The following is an 18,735-nucleotide window of genomic DNA, read 5'->3' as shown; positions in this document are numbered from 1 at the left end:
ATCATCAAATTTTGTCTGCTTTGTTTAGTGTTGCATCACCAGTGCCAGTAACAGTACCTGGTACCTGACAAATACTGAGTATATATTTACTGAAAAAAATTAAATAAAATTAAATGTACTCTGTGACAGTCTGCTTGGGTTGATTTAGATTACTTTTATTCAGATTACTTTTATTCTTCATATGCCACAGATAAATATTTTAAATGTCATTGAGTACCTAGAAGTTAATAACACTTAATAAAATTTTATCTCAATATACACACTGTGACCTGATACAATTATAGGCACTCTTCCTTAGCAGGTTCTGTTTGGTTGTTCAGAACGGTTAGAGAAAGAAGTTTTGTTATTTTCATCAACAAATTAAGAGACTTTACTTCCTTTGGGTATTAGTGTTAGTCTTTGGTCTATAATCTAATCTTTATTCAATATAACAAATACAGTTACTTAATTTAAATGTAAACAACAGTGATAAATTCACCCTGTAAATCAAATTGCTGGTGTTTATAAGTGTAGGTAGCAAGTACTGGGCAGGAAGGGCTCATCATCCAGGGAAAAGGATGGTAATAAAGAGAGTGCAGAGAAAATTTCTGGAAACTGCCACTAATTTAAGACTTAGGGTAAACGGGGATTTTAGGGAGTAGCTGGGTTGGCAACAGTAGGGATTTGATGAGATGAGAAAGGTTAGATGGCGGACTTGAGGGTTCAAGAGGAAACCAGGGTGAGGGTATTAGGAGATGAACTAATTTAGTGTGTAATGAGACACCAAAAAAGCATCGGGGGAGAAGGAGGAAGAAACCTAGGAGAAGTATGAATTAAAGGAAATTAAAGGGGAAAAACAGCAAACACCAGGGCTTAGATGGTAGGGTCAGTGGACTAAAGATACGGCCTGGTGCACTAACGCTGAAAGTGTAAAGAGAAAGCAAAGAAAGCAGGCCTTTGTTGAGGAAGAGGAATGTTCAAAGGTGGAAATCAACAGCGTGGGGTCCCTTCCTGCAAAGGAGATAAAAAAGAGGGGTTGCGGTCCCCTCCTTAAAGGGCAGAAACAAAGACCGAACCAAACGGTGCAGTAAAATGCCGGTGGTGGGGTGAACACGAGGAGGGAAGCAGAGGTAGAGGTCCAAGGTGTTCTAATGAGTCTGTTGCTGAAGGAGGGTGCTGCATTCTGGAGTTTGGGGAGGGTTTCACAGAGAGCACTGGGATTTAGAGTTCAGGTTGTAAAAATGGATTTCAGCATGAGTTTGGTAGAATCCAGTCAGGTTGGGTAGGGGTAGGTGGTCAGTCACTGTTGGAAGGAAAATTCAACAAGGGCTGGGAATTAATTTTAACCAGTTTAGGGTGATTTCAGCGAGAGTTGGAGGGATGTAGGTCAAGCGTATGTGCGGATGCATTTCAGCCCGGTGGGTCGATTTGCCTGAATTTTTGTCGGCGCTGAGGGGTATCTCAGATAGCTCGGAGGGAGGATTTCCTCCAGGACCGCGACGCATTTCATACCGGGTTGGGAGTGCATTACAGTAGCGGCCGAGTGCCTTCCGTTTAGGATGGGGTGCGCTCCAGGCCACGGCGGGGCGAGCGAGTCCCGGAGGTGGGGTCCGGCGGGGACTCCGGGGGAGGTTCGGGGGAAGCGCCGTCTGCCTCGGGCGGGATCGACGGCTCGGAGACTTCGGGGACGTTCCGCTCTGCGAGCTGCGCTTCGCTCCCGCCCCTCCCGCTCCCGGGGGAACCTGTTGCTGGAGGAATGGGCGGGCGGCGGCGGCGGCGGCGGCGGCGGCGGCGGCGGCGGCGGCGGCGGCGGCGGCGGCGGCGGCGGCGGCGGCGGCGGCGGCGGCGGCGAATCCTCTCTCGCCTCCGCCCGGGCCTCACGGCAGCCTTTTCACCCTAGAAACGCTCCGCGGCGCGGCCCCTCCCTTATCGCATCTATTTAAAATACAGGAAAGGAAAAGAAAAACGAAAAATCATCCCCCAACCCTCGCCCGTGACCGGCTGGCCCGGCGGCGGCTCGTGCGGCTTCCGGGAGCGGAGGCGCGGCCCCGCGGGCGGAGGAGGCGGAGGAAGAGGCCAACATGGCGGCGCGCAGGGCTGGGCCGGGCCGCCGTCGCGCCTGAGAGCCCCAGCACCGTCGCTCGGCTTGCGGCGCCCACGTCCGCGCCCAACCTGGCCCGGCGGCCGCGGAGCGCGCAGCCCAGGAGCGCAGGGGCCCGCCCGGGCGCGGGGACGGCGCGGAGGCCGTGCCGCGCGGCCCGCCAGGCCCGGTACCCGCAGTTTCGCCGCCCGCCGGCCGGCGCGGCCCGGAGGCCCGAGCCATGGAATCGGAGGAGGAGCAGCACATGACCACGCTGCTGTGCATGGGCTTCTCGGATCCCGCCACCATCCGCAAGGCCCTGCGCCTGGCCAAGAACGACATCAACGAGGCCGTGGCGCTGCTCACCAACGAGCGGCCGGGCCTGGACTACGGCGGCTATGAGCCCATGGATAGCGGCGGCGGCCCCAGCCCCGGGCCTGGCGGGGGCTCACGGGGCGACGGCGGCGGCGGCGACGGCGGCAGTGGTCCCTCCCGCGGCGGGAGCACCGGAGGCGGCGGCGGTTTCGACCCCCCGCCCGCGTACCACGAGGTGGTGGACGCCGAGGTGAGGAGAGGCGGCTCGTGACCCCCGTGGGAAAGGCCAGTGGGCCAGAGTGCTCTGGGGAGGGGACACACCCCACTGGGCTTGGAGTGCGGAGGGAGCGCGGGGCGGGGGAGGCGCAGAGAGGGGCAGTGGGGCACCTGGCTCGTCAGGACGGAGGTCACCGGCCTAGGGTCTAGCGGGGAGAAGGACCCATAGGAGAGGGAGTCATTGGGAGTTAGGGATGCCAGGCATGGCTGCGCGGTGGGGTGGGGAGGGGTCTCCCGGGTTTCGAACTGAGCGCGATGGGGCGGAGGGTCCAACGCGAGCATCCGAGATGGGGGAAACACAGACACACTGGCCTGGAGTGTGTGATGGAGAGGACATGTGGATGGGGGGGGTCAGAAATGGAGTACTAGACGAGGCAGGGGTCAGAGATTTCGTGGCCCAGGGTTTCATTGAAGGAGTGTGGGAGGCACCAGGTTCAGAGTCAGAGAAAAAGTGGGATTGGCCAGCCAGAGTAGTGGCCTTTGCTAGGGTCACAGGAGGACTTGCGGTTAGGAATGGGGCTTGGATTTTAGCCCGGGACCAGAAAGAGAGGAGATTGGGTAGGGTCTAAAATGAAGAGGGACGGGGCAGAGGCCAGGAATGACAAGAATTGATATAAGTGGGGGAGGGGGCTCAGCTGCAATAAAGTCTGCGGGGGGCGGGGAGGGGAACTATCGTTAATAAGGTCAGGTATTAAAACCATGGGGATTAGACTGAGAGAGGTTAGAGACCAGGGCAGGAGTCAGAACTCAGGAGGGGCTAGGCAGGGATGAGACTGGAATTAGAAGAAGCTTGAACGGAGTCTGGGTAAGCAGAGTACTGGTCATCAGTTAAGTCAGAAATGAGGGAAAACTAGACTGGGGAAAGGGACTGTAGCAACACTGAGGGTGCTGTGCAGAGGGACCGGGACAGGGTGGGAGATAATGGGAGAGGAGGAGTCCGTTGAGGAGAAAGGGCCATCTAGACAATGGCTTTGATCAGACCTCAAGTCTGAGTGGAGACGATTCGTCCTATTTGGGTTGTGAGCAAAGAATGTCGGGGAGAAAACAGACTTGATCTCTGATTTTTAAAAGAGGATCGACCAGAAACAACAGTGCTGGTGAATCATTACTTTGCAGAAAAATGGCAGCTCATGGCCAGAATTTTTGTCCAATTAGCTGGATAGTGCATTTCAAGGGTCCGGTAGGGCAGGTTGGCCTGCTTTCAGACTAGTGGTTTGGGTCTTTAAGTAGATAAGCGAATTTGGATAATTCTTAATGAAGCTAAGCCTCCTGAAATAATTTTTTTCTTAAATAATGTTACATCCTTTTAATTATGTGCTTTTGCAGCAGTTGCTTGGGCTGAAGTGGCTTGGGAAAGGTGACACTTCAAAAAACCAGGTTTCTTCACAAGAACTCTTGGGTTTCCAGACTTCCACACACTTGGTTGATTGCCCTCCGTTACCCAGTAACTCAGCTATCTCATTGACTAGTGTATGGAAATAAAAGATTGTAACTATTCCTAATTTGGGGAAGAATTCCCATATAATTAAATAACTGTACTATAAGTCCCTTTAAGAAACGAGCTTCTCTTTGCAAATCCCCATCACTCCTCTCCTTGTTCCTTCTAGTTTGATCCAGTTTTGAAATCAAGAAGAAAACCGTTGCTTTTTCTGAAGATGTTTGTATAGCTCTACAAAGTTCAATGTATCCTCATTTTGTGAGAAATTTTACTTTTTTTCTTTTGTCACACCTTTAAATTTTCAGTAATTGAAAAATCAAATTAAATTCTACTGCTTGGTGGTACTTGAACATCAGCTGTACTGCCTGTAAGTTTAAGTACTAAGAATTGGGACTGACTTCTTTTCGTGTGAATGACAGGCTGAGGAGTTTGCTTTCATGTAAAATCCAGAGAATCTATGACTTTCTGAAGAATCATGTCAAGTTTTCATTTCCTCTTGACCTGTGGATTTGTCTGCATCATTTAATTTTGAGAGTTCACGAGGGGCTGGTGACTGAGACTGCTTTACCCAAAAGTATTGGCAGGAAAACAGGCAGACACTTTCCTGGCACACAGGAGCCTGGTGAGAAATTTAACCCAGTATTTGCCTTTAGTTTTACAGATTTTCTTGCATGCTGCCTGTGTAGCTTCTGGGTAGTTCTTACTGTAGACAGTGGGAACCTGAGGCATTTGGTCTTGGAAAATAGGGAAAAGTGCTAATCATTGTTGAGCATCCACAGTGTGTCAGGCACTGTGTTTTTATACATTTTATTTGATCCTCAGTGAGATAGTTAATAACATTACCATTTTAGAGCTATGCTTAATTAGTGGCAAAGTCTGAATTTGAACCCAGTCTCTGACTTCAAAGACAGTGTGCTTTTTGCTCTGCTCAACTCATGGTTTTAGGGTTGAATTCATTTTAAGATAAAAAGGGAAAATGGAGGGATAGAGAAACATTTTGAGGCTCCTGTACTAGTCTAGGAATGATGTGGCTGGCAAGCACTGAATCAAGGCATTAGGAACAGAATAATGAGAAGAATGAAAGGAGAATCATAGATTTTTATAGCAGAAGACTTTAGAAATTAAGAATTAGTTTAGCTCCCTTGTTTTACAAATGCCTTGCAGGCCCCAAAGGGGAAGTGGCGTGTCCCCAACAAGCCAGTTAATGGAAGAGATGGGACTAGAGCTCAGACCCACTCACTGCCAAGTCCATTGCACTTTCTCCCTACCAGCTGCCTTCCTTTCAAATGAGAAAGGGACAGACATGGTAATGAGTTACAGGGGATGAAGAAAAGGGAAGTGTGACAAACTGGGTGAAGATTGGCAACTCTTGTGTAATCCACTCATTTTATTTCTAAAAAATGAGTACTTTGTTTGAAATTACAAATTTCTGTTTGCTCCATAGGAAATTTCAATTTCCGTGTCCTCTTAAAACATTTGGGAATATACAGATTAAAATCTAATAGTTAAAAAAAAAAAAGAAAGTAAAATGATTCCATTTATTTTATATTTGTCACTTGGCGACAGGAATCATCTTCTTATTTGGTAAACATTTAATGCCTTTCATGTCCCAGAGCTGGGAATAGAGTGGTGGACAGAACAGGGAGGTTACATTCTGGTGGATCTTAGTGCAAGCCTCTCATTTACAAGAAGTGACTTCCCAAGGTCACGTAGTGAGGTGAATCAGTTTAGTAATTTGGACCCATGCTATAATTAGGATTTGGTTTAAAAATTAAAATTTGGAAAGTAAAAGCAGTTAACCTCTGGTTCAGTAGAAACAAGGAGAAGGCAGATTAAAAAGACCCAGATATCTAGCAGAGCACATAAACTGCAGAAAGCCACAGAAGTAAAGGTATTGCTTTGCAGAAAGTTGTGTTTGGTTGTTACTAGTATTGTTGGATGTAGTTGTATATGTAACTCTTGGTCTCTGGCTCTGGACGGGACTTTGAAAAATTGTCCAGTTTTGATTTTGAATAGCATTACTTCAAAAATTTTCCTCGGCAGGTATGAGTCTGTTCTATTATTAAAGACAGTGAGATCTCACAGTTGCCCTAAATAACTTATCCAGATGTTTAACATCCCCACTTTCAGAATTCTTCAGTGTTTCTTATATGGCTAATGTCAACCCTGCTGGCCACTACTAAGGACATGCTGCCTGGTTCTACCCTCCACAGAGCTGGGAGAGTTGGTCCTTTATGAACTGTGATCCTGTCCAAAGAGTTAGAATTTAGAACCAGGTACTGTTATAGGCACCTTATAAAATGTAACAGTTGTGAAATGTACCTTATTCAGTAAGTCTCCTTGTTTTGTCTTTAGAAAATACTAAAATGGAAAATTTTTTGCAGAGAGATTTTAATTTACCAACTAGGAATACCTTTCTTAGCTGTTTACTTCTGTGATAATTAATATTCCTAGAAGTGACATTTAATATTGTGATCTCGCCAATATTTTGTGAACTCCTTGTTGTTCCTGTTTTATTGAGGACAGTATTTCTGAGAAGTGCTTTGTCTGAAGTGATTGCAAGATTTCATTGCTTTTTTCTTGTTGTTTTTTAAGAGCCCCAAAGTTGGCCCTCCTATAATATGTATAAATCACACATACACAAAAAATCACATAATGTAGTTCCTTAACTCATTTCTGCTTCTTTTTTCCCCTTTGGTATTAAGTGGGTAGTTATACATGAATTAAAGTTACCATACATTATATATAAAATATGTTATATAATATATTAAGGTTTATATTAAAATTCATGTCCTTTTTTTCCTAAAATGCACAATCCTAGCACATCTGAGTGTGAAGTGAATCTCAAATAAGTAAACTTTAGTTATTATTTGTGATTTGAATACATGTAGTTTGTGATTTACCATGATTTGATACATTTTTTTAAAAATGGAATATATTTTAAGATTTTAGAGTTAAACAATAGAATAATTCCAAAAATAAGTTGAAAGTAAATGAAATAAAAATAGGGAGTCTCAAAGATTAATTTTGAAATAAGAATTTTTTTTCTAATCTAGTATATATTTCCTTTGGGAATTAGGCCTGTGAGTTTATCTAATGGTTGGTTCCTACCTTGTAAACACCTGGCCATTTGCTACTAGAGTGACTGGAATTTGGCATGAAGGAATTACCTTTTGTGTGTCGATGAGTATGTATTCTAGTGAAATCATAGTAGGTAGTGACAGCTTTATACAATGTAATATTGCTGTTAGCTTAAAATTTGAAACCCATTATGATATTAGAAAAATAAATGTAATGTTTTAACAATCTGAGGAAAGGGTTTCAACGGTAATATAACCTAAATAGCAGGCATCAGTATACTACGTGTCTTTGTGCTTACTGCTCAAATATCGTGTTACATATATTTTGTTTGAATTTGAGTGCGAAGATGAAATACTTTTAATAAGAACTATTATATTTAGAAAGATTAGTTCAGTAATGCTTTTCATGTCTGGAGTTCAGTTTTCTAGGAAATGTTCTTATTTGGAACACAGAAATAAGAAGTAAAATGCATAAGCTCAGACCGTTTCAAAATGCCCCCATACATTTAATGCCCTAAAGATCATGCATTTCACTCATGTGTTTTAGCTTGTTTTTTTAAAAAAGATAGTTCAAATAAGTTTTAATACTTGGTTTCCTATCAGGTTACAAGTAGCAAATGAGAAGTTTTTTGTAGTCCAAACATGAGGTGATGGGCTGTTAGAGGCAAGTACACTTGACAGTAGTGAGAAGAGACAGGTGGCAGCTCAGGGGTATGAGAGGGGACAGAGAAACTTGAAAAAAGCAAAGCAGGGTCGCCAGTTTGTATAGGGTGATGTGGAGCAGCTTTACATGCTGTGTGACCCTAAGATTTTAACTGTTCTTAATGATGCTACGCTCAAGAAAAAGCTGCAGTATGCTCTTTTTAAGAAAGATCAGGGATATGTAATACAGTTTATTAGCAAGATTTTAGTTTAAAAAAAAAGAAAGAGGAAGAAAGCTGGGCTCATAAAGAAGTAAGCTTTCAGGTACCTGAGATATTCAGATACAGGGATGTTTCAGTCTGAGAATTCTACATTGCAGAGGCCCTGCTGAAAGTTGTGTGTCATTTTCAAAAGTGAATTTTTTTTCTCACCTTCCTTCTAAGGAGTTTTAGTTTCTTCTGTAAGTTTGTATTTCTCATTCTCATTATTATCATAGGAATTTTTATTGTTCAATATTGAAACATCTTTCAGTCACAACTGATTTATAAAAAAATTTTGAGTTCATATTAGTAGTTGGTGACATTAGATTTGGTTTATTTTTAATTGTTCTGAAGAAAAGAGCTAACACAATTAAGTCAAAATTGTATTCTGATAATCTTTCCAGAAATGAAAATGCTTCAGCCATGATACAGAGGTCTGTGTAATCTTTTTGTAGGGCTAAGTTGAAGATTTTATTTTTCCTCTTAGAAATAAGTAGCATCTTAGGTGCCCGCCAAAGACACACTTCTTAAGATAAGTTCCAGCACACCGTTTGCTTTTCTTAATGTCTTAGCCAGTTATTTGCATTGTAGAATTCAAGTAGCAGCATTTGATGTGCTCTCACTTAAGTTTAATGTTTATGTTAGCAATATTTTATTAAAAAAACTTTGTAAACATGATACATTCTTTATCAGTAGGTTTCCAGAATGGTTTGTGAAATTACAATCTTTTCTAGGAAGATTCATTGGTCAGATAATCTGTGGTCAAAACTTTTCAAATTCTGCTTTGTGTACTTTGAGAATCTAGCTTTTCATAAACAGGTCAATATTTTTGGCTTTTTTTTCCTTCTTTGCATTTCTCACTCTTATACTGGCTATTTTGGTTGAAAATTGAATTGCTTTCTGAAACTTATAGTTAGAAATCTACAATGTAGCATTTTGGTAGCAATTTAGAATTTATTTCAGATCCTAGAAAATATGAAGGCATTCCATATACAGACGACAACACCATCTATTAATTGTTTAATTTATTTTAGACTCCTTACTCCCTTTTCTTATTGAAAAGCCTGTTAATTCTAACCTTAAATCTCTCTCCTGCCCCATCTGTCTGCCCCTCTGTTACTACCCTTGTTTTGTTCATGTCTCTTTCTTAATGTTTCTCTGTGCTGCTCACTGGTACCAGAAAGATCTTTGTAAAATGCAAATTTTAGTTATGGGATAACCTTGCTCAGAAATTTTGGTGGTTCCTTATTCCTATAGGTAAACTCTATAAATTCCTTTCTTTCAAGGTCTCCAGTCCTTATCTATCTGGTTTTACCTCCTGCCTTCCAGTGCCATGCTCTCCCTTGCAGTTCAGGGGCCATCTGTTTCCTCACTCTCACCCCCAAACCCCAGCATCCATCTGCCTGGCTAACATGGATTCATTCTTCACCATTAGCTCAAGTGCCATTTCTCCTCAAGGTACACTTGTCTCACACCACCACATTCTCCCACTGCATTTTGTAGATACACTAAAGGTACGTGTTTATATGTATGTATCTGTATTTGCATTAGAGTTGAGGAATGGGATTATTTCTTTCTATCTCTGTCCCTAGGACCCTAGGCTCACAATATCTGATTGGATAGAGAAATAAAATGGATGGAAAAAACATCTTAAGTGAAATAAAAAGTCAAATGGTATTTGAAAGAGTACTGAACCAGGGATTTGGGAGACTCTGTGTTTCTCTTCAGGGTTCTTGTCTATGTTATTGGACAAGTCAGTTTGCCTCTCAAGTCAGTAAGCCTGTTTTCTCATCTGTAAAATGGACATCTTGCGCTAGATCTGTGGTTACTTTTTGTCATTCATTGACATCTTTGAGAAATTAAAAGCTATCAGGCCTTTCGGAAAATAGCACATGTAAACAAACATACACACCTGATTTTTAAAATAAGCTGGTGTTAAAACACTAGTACTATTATTTTTGGGTGATAGGACTACTAATTCTCTCTGTATTTTTCTGAATTAAAAAAAATTAACGAGCCTCTGAAAAGTATATAAACTTTATTAAATGAAGACAAACCAAACTGTGGTGTCCATTAGAAGTGAAAATAGCTTAAAAAAAAAAAGCTAAAGTATCTTGATTCTTAGGAGAATTTTGCCTACACTCCAAATTTATTTTAAAACCTTGCTACTGAGAAAACAAAACAAAACAGTAACTGTTACTGATGAAAATTAAATATAAAAAGATTTAATATGTGTTTTATCTGAGTGAAATACAGAAAAAAGCATACTGCTTCCTAACATATAATTGGGAACATTTTTTGAAAATCCAGAATTCATATTTGATTATCTACCTATTAGATAGTTTCTAATTAGTTTCAGTTACAGGAGAACCGTGTCTTAGAAGATGTGGTTGAGCAGGACTTCTCAAATTTGAGTCATGGTTTAAGCCTTGATGGAACTTCTGTGTAATTGCTTTTCCTGCCTTTCTCCTTTTTGGCATGTTTCCCCAGCCCTCGCCTAATATCTCAGCTCTCAGAGCGTTTTGCTTTGCTGGTTGTTTTAGGACTGTGTTATCTATAACCCCAGTGTGTTTAGATTGGCCTTTAGATTACCTGCCAGACTCCAAGACTCCAAGGTCTGTGACTGTATCTTGGAAGCAGCTGTCTTTGGAGCATAGTTTTTTGTTTGTTTGTTTTGCTTTGCTTTGCCAAAGGGATGGAATTAGATGCACACCTGGCCAACAAGGCTTTCTCTTGTCTACTGTTACTCAGCATTGTGGGGCTGTTGGTGGGCTCCAGACCCAGTCTCATCTCCTGTTTCCAGAAAGCATTCCACTCACTTGACTCTTTCTGTCTTTATGTAATTTAATGTACTCTTTCGTGTCTATTTACACATTTTTAAGAGGGTGAGACTGCTATTTCTGATATTTTTATTAAATAGAAAGTAATTAAACTGGGACTTCAAAATTGTAGAATAGATAAACAAAATTATACTGTATAGCACAGGGAAATATATACAAGATCTTATGGTAGCTCACAGAGAAAAAAATGTGACAATGAATATATATATGTTCGTATATAACTGAAAAATTGTGCTCTACACTGGAATTTGACACATTGTAAGATGATTATAAATCAATAAAAAAAAAGTTAAAAAAATCAGAAAAATTTTTTTAAAAAGTAATTAAAGAGTTCTCAGAAGAAAAACTCTAGATTTATGTTAAATAATGATACAAAATAAATTCTAGTGATAAAAACAGACACTGCACTAAAATGTCAGAGTGGCAAAACAGCTACCAGCCCATTTAACAAAACAGCTACTCATTCAGAAGGTTTTTATTGGGCATTGATTGTATGCTGGGTACTGAGCTGGATATTGGGAGTACAGTGGTGAACCAATCATACATAGTCCCTTCTCTGTTATAGTTTCAAGGCTGGTGGATTTCTTATGCTCTGTGCCCAATAAATTATAATGTTATAATTAAGAAAATTGAGGCCTTAAAGAATCATGGGTTGAAAATAAGAGATTAGATCTATCAAAAGCATTTGAATAGTCCTCAACAATTTTTTGTGATGTAATTTGATCTATAGTGGTATCCATTGCCAGGAAACAGAGTGATTTTTTTTTTCAAGTGATATTTCTTTAATGCCATGGAATGTACAGAATTTGTATTTACTTACTTGTTGAGTGTTTAATATTAGTAGATCTATGATTATCTCAACTAGCATTTCTTTTAAGAATGATGTTATTACTTCAACTAAATGGCATTACTTTTTGTCCTAAAGTCATAAATGTGTATTTTTTTTTTAATCAAGGAAAGAGCTGGTCTTTGTTTAGGCTAAAAATCTCTTATGATTGTTGACAATACCAAAACAAAAAAGCCATCTTAAAGCTAAGGAATGTTGTTGATTTTAGAAAGACTTAATGATGTCGGAAATAGCAGTAACTATGTAAATGAAAAACATTTCTAGGATTGATAACATTAGGAATCCTTAGTTTATTATCATTTTTAAAAATTGCGGTTTTATTTTGGAGTGAACTGTCTTTGCTAAAATACTTTAATACTTTAAAAATATTAGTAATATTCGTTTTGTCAGATTTCCTTCTCGTGATGTCTGCTTCGTTTTGGTGAGTTACAGTAGCAGCAGATTATCCTATATTTCACTAGTTTATATATCATACTTGTTTTTGAGAAGACATCAGGCATCTATTGAACAATCAGTATTCTCAGTGCTGAAGTTACACCAGGCAAAAAATGTATGTGTAATATATAAAATTTGCACCGTAAAAACAATTGGTTCATGATATGTGTACAGATATATTGACATCTGTAGAGAATAACAGGCAAGCTTTTCATTACTTTGAGGTTTTTAAGTTGGAGTATAAAACATATCTGTGGTAAAGGAATTTCAAGCATTTGTTAAGAACGAAGATCAGAATCAATGCTGAGTTACGTTGGATTCACCCACGTCACAATGATTATAATATGGGAGAGAAATATCAAGAATACCTGGCAAGATACACTTTATAAAACAGAAAAATTATCTGTAGAACAGAATATTTCCTGCCCTCTTCTCTCTATGTTCCAATAAGCAATACCAAAAATTGTAGATTTAAGGATTGAAATTGAAGATCTGTTTCAAAGCTGGATGGGACCATTGGGATCTTGTGGTGTTAAATCTCATCAGTTTAGGGATGGGGACCTTGACTCTTGGATCACTAGCTGAGTCAGGAAGGGAACTTCTGCTTCTCACCAAGTATTTTTGTATATTTAACACACTGTCTTTCTGATGTGAGGAAGTCTTTTACTGTAGATCATCTTTAGTATATCCTTCCTCACACACTTGCTGTATTTTAATCACCACCGTTTCCTTTGTTAGATGCTAGTTTCGGTTAGGGGGGCAAAATTGACATTTGATTCATTTTTTTCTCCCTCAAAGGTGTTTATCTTGTTTACCTTGCTTTCTCATTCAGCACTTTCTAATGTCACCTGTTAATTGATAGGTTTATAAAAAGCGTTGAGGGTTGAGGAGGGGAAGGTTGAGCATGTGCTGTCATTTATGAAGGTGTTGTGTCCATCTGTCTACTTAGCATCCTTGTAAACCTGACGAGGGTTAGTGATCCCCTGCCTGAGTCTGTCCACAGTTGCACATGGGTACTGGGCATTTAATAGTCAGTATACAAATCTCTTGAAATAATGCCTAATTTGTATATCTTACTTTCTTAAAACTACCTTTTTATTCTCTATGTATCAAATACAGTAATTATCATAAATATGAACTGGGAAGTATTATACACTTACAGGTTGGAAATTAAACATTTTGAATGATACCTTGGGAAGGTATTAATATTCTAAAAACATAACACTTGCCTTAATTATATATTTTAATGAATACAGAAATAAAACAGTGCATGTTGATTAACTGTTAGAGGATACCTTAAAAAAAAATCAGCCTTTAAATATGCCAAGTTGTTTTATGACTCCTTGCTTATGTACACGCTTGCTTTTTCTCCTACCTGGACTGTCCTCCTTTCCCTCTTTCCTCTTCTCTTGCCATATTGGACCATGAGACTTAGTCCATAGTACTGTGTGACATCAAACTGATCTTGTACTTGATCCTTTCTCCACAAGTTGGCAGAGATAGGTATTGGACATCTTCTTTATTTCAATCTAGCAACTCCCAGAAGATTCCAAATGCTAACATACCACATGCACTGTTAATCAGGTTTTCCAGTAGTTTTCTGTTAGAGCTTGATACTCTCTTCTTTCCATTCACGCTTCTGCCCATTCACTCTTCCCCTTCACTTAGTTAAAAGTCCCTTCTTGAGCTGGAATAGAAATCCTTACATTCAGTCCTCTGTCAGCATTTATCCCACTGTATTGGAAATATTCATGTATTTGTCATCCAGACTGAATTGTGAGTCTTTTGAGGACAGGGTCTGATCTTCTGTATTTCTGGTAAAGACCAGGGAAACACATAAAAGAATCTGATCTGGAAAATATTTAGTTTGCATCACCATTTTGGAACACATTCTCCTCCACTCATGTACATCAAGTCATTTCTTAAAGTGAATCTTACCTAAAATAACCTACACCATGGCTTGAAGGTCACAAGTATTTTGGAAGTCCTACAGCAGATTTCTGTCATGGTATTTACCTTGTTTTACAGTTCGTGGGAAGGAACTTTTTGGAACTGTTGCCAGTGTCTTTCTGTAGACACCATTTTGGACATTACTCATTAAATTTGAACTTTGGTGTTAAGTACCACTCTCTCTGCTTTATAAGTTTTTCTGTAGCTCATAGAAAAATATCACAGACAGGAAAGAACATAATGCATGCTGAAAGAAACAAGCCTTTGACAATAGGACTGTTTGCCAGTCTGTTTTCATGTAGCTTTGTTACATGTCTTAGTTGAGCTCAGCTTCAGTAAGGAGATTTTTTGCAGAGTTGATCATTTCTGGAGAAGAGAGAGAAATATGCTACAGATTAATTAAAACAGTAAACTGATTTTTAGTGTTGGTTTTGTTCTAGATTGTCCTACTTATTTGTCTCATTTATCACTATAATAATGATTAATGATGTTAATATTAATCTAAATGAGTTTATTTTGAAGTAAGGCTATTGATTGACACACTGTTCATTTTTTACCCCTCCTTTCTTAACCCCAGTAATTTTTTTTTAAAAAAGGGTGTGTGGAGGAAGTAGGAGGAGGAAAGAAGCAGTAGTATGGGAACTGTTTGTTCAGCAGTAAATAAATATTTATTGAATGCCTTTGGCTCTGGTCTGGCTTCTGATTGCTAAAACACATGTCTGCCTTCAAGGAGATCATAGCTTATTGCAGTGATTCTGAAGGGTGGGTGGGGATGAGTAGCATCAGATCAGGTTGCTTTTTCAGAGTAGCTTATCCCCAACAGGGCCTCCAACTATCCCAGGGGACTGACAGAATGAAGAGCATTAGCTAAAAGTACTTAATAAAATGTTAGTAAAGGTGTGTGTGCTATGGCCAATGACAGATCCATTGTGGGTGTAATTGGATTTGTATACTGGATGTATTTTTTTAAGTTTTTATCTTGAGCAATTTCCAACCTACAGAAGAGTTGTAAGAACAATACAGTGAACACTGGCATACCTTTCACCTGGATTCAACGTGGGTGTATATATCCAAGAAAAACCAAAAACACTAATTCTAAAAAATACATGCATCCCAGTGTTCATAGCAGCATTATTTACAGTTGCCAAGGTATGGAAGCAACCTAGGTGTCCATCAACAGGTGAATGGATTAAGAAGATGTGATACGTATACATACCCACACAATGGAATACCACTCAGCCATACTGCTGCCATTTGCAGCAACGCAGATGGACTTGAAGGACATTATGCTAAGTGAAATAAGTCAGACAGAAAGATAAATGCTGTATGATACCACATGTATGTGGCATCTTAAAAATACAACAAACTAGTTAATATAACATAAAAGAAGCAGACTCATAGATGTAGAGAACAAACTAGTGGTTACCAGTGGGGGGGGGGGACAATATAGAGGTAGGGAATTAAGAAGTATAAAATATTAGGTACAAAATAACCTACAAGTATAGATTGTACAACATGGGGAATTCAGCAAATATTTTATGACTATAAATGGAATATAACCTTTAAAAAAATCATGTAATAAAGTACTAGGCTCTATATTAAGCACTTCAAATGCATCATTGTGTTGAAAAAAATGCAGAATTGAATCCAAAATATGCATTGCATTTGGTTATCATGTCCCTTTAATGTAGAGTCTAGAATAATCGTTACATCTTTTTAGTCTTTTGATACTGACACTTAAAAATAACCCGATTCTCTTACTGTATTTTTAAAAGATTTTATAATTGAATCATTTTGAGTGTACAAGGAAGTTTTATCATTATCTATTAAGGTAATAAGGGAAACTGAACTAAAATAGTAACTCCTTTCATGACATTATTTGCTCCCCTTTAGTAAGACTGCACTTTTAGTCCTCTTTATTCTGATCTTTTATAGAATTTTAGCATTTTTAGAGCCAGCGATCTTAGGTCGATAGGTAAACATTTTCATTTTATAGATGAAACTACAGTGTGAAGATATCAAGTCTTAATCTGAGGCAGTGGTTCTTAAACAGGGGTGATTTTGTCCTCTGGGGACATTTGGGAATGTCTGGAGACCTTTTGACTGTCACAGCTAGAGGAGTAATACTGATACATAGTGAGCAGAGGCCAGGGAAGCTGCCCAACATTTCACAATGCACCAAACAGCCCCCATCAAGAAAGCCTAAAATGTCAGTAGTGCTAAGATTAAGAAACCCAGGTCTAAAATCACACCCCTAGTGGTGGGTCTTAAACCCATGTTTCTTGACTCTCAGTTCTGCTGTTTCCACACACAAGCAATGCCTTGCTTTCTTTCCCTTTCATTTTCCCTGCCTTCATCCTCCATTTCTTCACTTTGAACCTTTTTGTTAAGCCTAATGAAGTATGGCATATTATGGCTATAAGGATTAAGATGAATTAGAACATATTGCTAGAAAGAACACGGAGTATCTTTTTAAAAGTGAAATATAAAGGTGCTCTGAGTGGAGTTTTGTTCCTATAAGTCAAATATGTGCAGAATAACCTTTTAAGAGCAGTTTAGATAACCATAACTGCTCTTTTCTTTGTTTATATAATGTTTGCATTTACAAAGCATTTTCACGTACAGTATCTTATTTAGTACTCAACAAAAACCCTTTATAGTTGTAAGCAAACAAATGACAGTCTCCTTTTCACAAATGAGGAAATGAAGGGTCACAGAAAATAATATATTCCATCTGTCTGTGGTCAGGTAGGTATTCGTTAAAATTACATAGTGAGAGATTTCATTTGAACTTTTATGTGTGCAAAAAAGAAACAGGCAGTCTCTATGTCAGAAGCTCCTGGTTACTAGACCTGTTGAGGCAGAAGCTCTGGGATATTTCTGGGGCTGTGGAAGGGATTTAGGTATCAGACAGAAGTGTAGACGCTGAGAGTAGAATGGAGAGTTGGACACAGCTCCTCTCATTGAGTAACAGAGTCCATTTAGGGTACCAAACCTGTACATCGGTGAAGTTTAATACAGCTCAGTATTTGATGTTACGGAGATAGAAGTACTTTACATATCCTGCACTCTCTTTGGTGGCAGGCCCTCACACATGCAGTTCTCTATGCCTAGCATCCCTTCCCCCTTCTCTTCTGTAAGTATTTATTAGGTGCTTAACATTCATTCATTCACCAAATACTTATTGACTACCTCCTCTGTATCAGAGACCATTGGAGATAATACAACAGACAAAATGAGAATTCTGTCCTGGTGGAGCTAATATTCTAGGTGAGGGAAGACAGGCAACAAACAAGATAAAAAAGTCAAATGTAGAATGTCAGATGGTAAGTGATATAGAAAAATATTAAGGAGGCAACGGGGCAGAGAGCATGCTGGACTAGGGGTGGGTGGGACAAGGCTGCTTTTTAAGACAGGTTGATGAAGGAAGGCTTCACTGAGATCATATTTGAGCAATGACTTGAAGGAAGTGAGAGAGCAACCTGTATGGTCATCTGAGGGAAAACTGCTGCAAGTCCGGGGTCGGCACACTTCTTCTATAAAGAGCCAGATAGTAAGTATTTTAGACTTGGCAGGCCATTGATCTCTGTTGCAGCTCCTCATCTCTGCTAGTGTTCGTGGGAAAGCAGCCGTAGACTACTTAAATGAGTAAGCAGGTCTGTGCTCCAACAAAGCTTTGTCTGCAGAAGGATGCAGTACTTTGCTAACTGGAAGGAACACCCAGTGCAGAGCTGGTGTATTTGGGCAGTAGTGGGGAGGACAGTGTGGCTGGAACTTAGTGAAGGATGGGAAGAGCAGGAGATGAGGTCGGGGTGAAGGAGAATGGTGCTCCTCACCTGGGCCTTGTAGGCACCTAAGACGGCCTTTTTGACAAAAAGAGGAGAGTAAGCATGGAGGGTTCTGAACAGGGAGGTGACATGATCTGGTGGGAAAGATCCAGAGTTTGCTGGGGTTTTTTTTAAATGCCTATTAATAATCCTGGTGGAGATGTCAAAAGGGGGGTTGTGTAGATGCCTGGAGTCTAGAGAAGAGGTCCGTACTGGAGCTGAATTGTGCGAGCCTTCCACTTAGAGACGATATTCTCAACAGGGCCAGTAGGACTCCAAAGGGGGCAAAAATTTGTTCTTGGGGGGTGAAAAAGATCTTAGATGTTACAGTAGTCTGCTCCAAAACTCAACCTTGCCTAACACAGTCTTATTCTTTAGCAGTTAATTAATGGAGATGGGATGATTTAGAAGAAAAATGTTTAAAATAATTATCCATGAAGGAGTGATCATGAAAACACAGTTGAGAAACACTGCATTAGATTTGGCTCCGTGAGATCACCAAGGGAGTGTGTGTGTCTTAAGCAGAGTCCTGAGTCAAGCAGAGTCCTGAGTACTGGGTTCCAGGTACTCCAGTGTTTAGAGACTGAGGTGATAAGGAGGAACCCGCAAAGGAAAATGAGGAGTGGCTGATGAAGTGGGAGGAACCAGGCAAGGGCTCTGTCTTGGAAGCCAAGTGGAGGAGGTGTTTCGGGGGTGACAGAGTGGTCAGCTGCCTTCGCTTATGCTGATGGGCGAGGTCAGGGGAGGACTGAGCATTAACCATGTG

At 40.3% G+C, this 18,735-nt stretch overlaps 1 protein-coding gene and 1 long non-coding RNA gene across 3 annotated transcripts in view; both read left to right on the top strand.

Annotated features, from left to right (window-relative positions):
- The first annotated feature begins 2,041 nt into the window (after positions 1-2,041).
- USP24 (ubiquitin specific peptidase 24) overlaps positions 2,042-18,735 on the top strand; it is a 120,115-nt gene continuing 103,421 nt past the window's right edge. For both annotated transcript variants that reach the window (XM_032494381.1, XM_032494380.1), the window contains exon 1: positions 2,042-2,624. In XM_032494381.1, the coding sequence (XP_032350272.1) occupies positions 2,301-2,624 (324 nt within the window). In that variant the 5' untranslated portion in view covers positions 2,042-2,300. The remainder of the gene's footprint in view (positions 2,625-18,735) is intronic.
- On the top strand, positions 8,615-17,938 carry LOC116668015. Its single transcript, XR_004325051.1, has 3 exons — positions 8,615-9,009; positions 16,261-16,262; positions 17,927-17,938. It is a non-coding gene; the product is annotated as an uncharacterized LOC116668015 (long non-coding RNA).

The sequence above is a fragment of the Camelus ferus genome, chromosome 13 (genome assembly GCF_009834535.1).
Source record: "Camelus ferus isolate YT-003-E chromosome 13, BCGSAC_Cfer_1.0, whole genome shotgun sequence".
Lineage (NCBI taxonomy): Eukaryota > Metazoa > Chordata > Mammalia > Artiodactyla > Camelidae > Camelus > Camelus ferus.
This window is presented reverse-complemented; position numbering and strand designations above follow the sequence as displayed.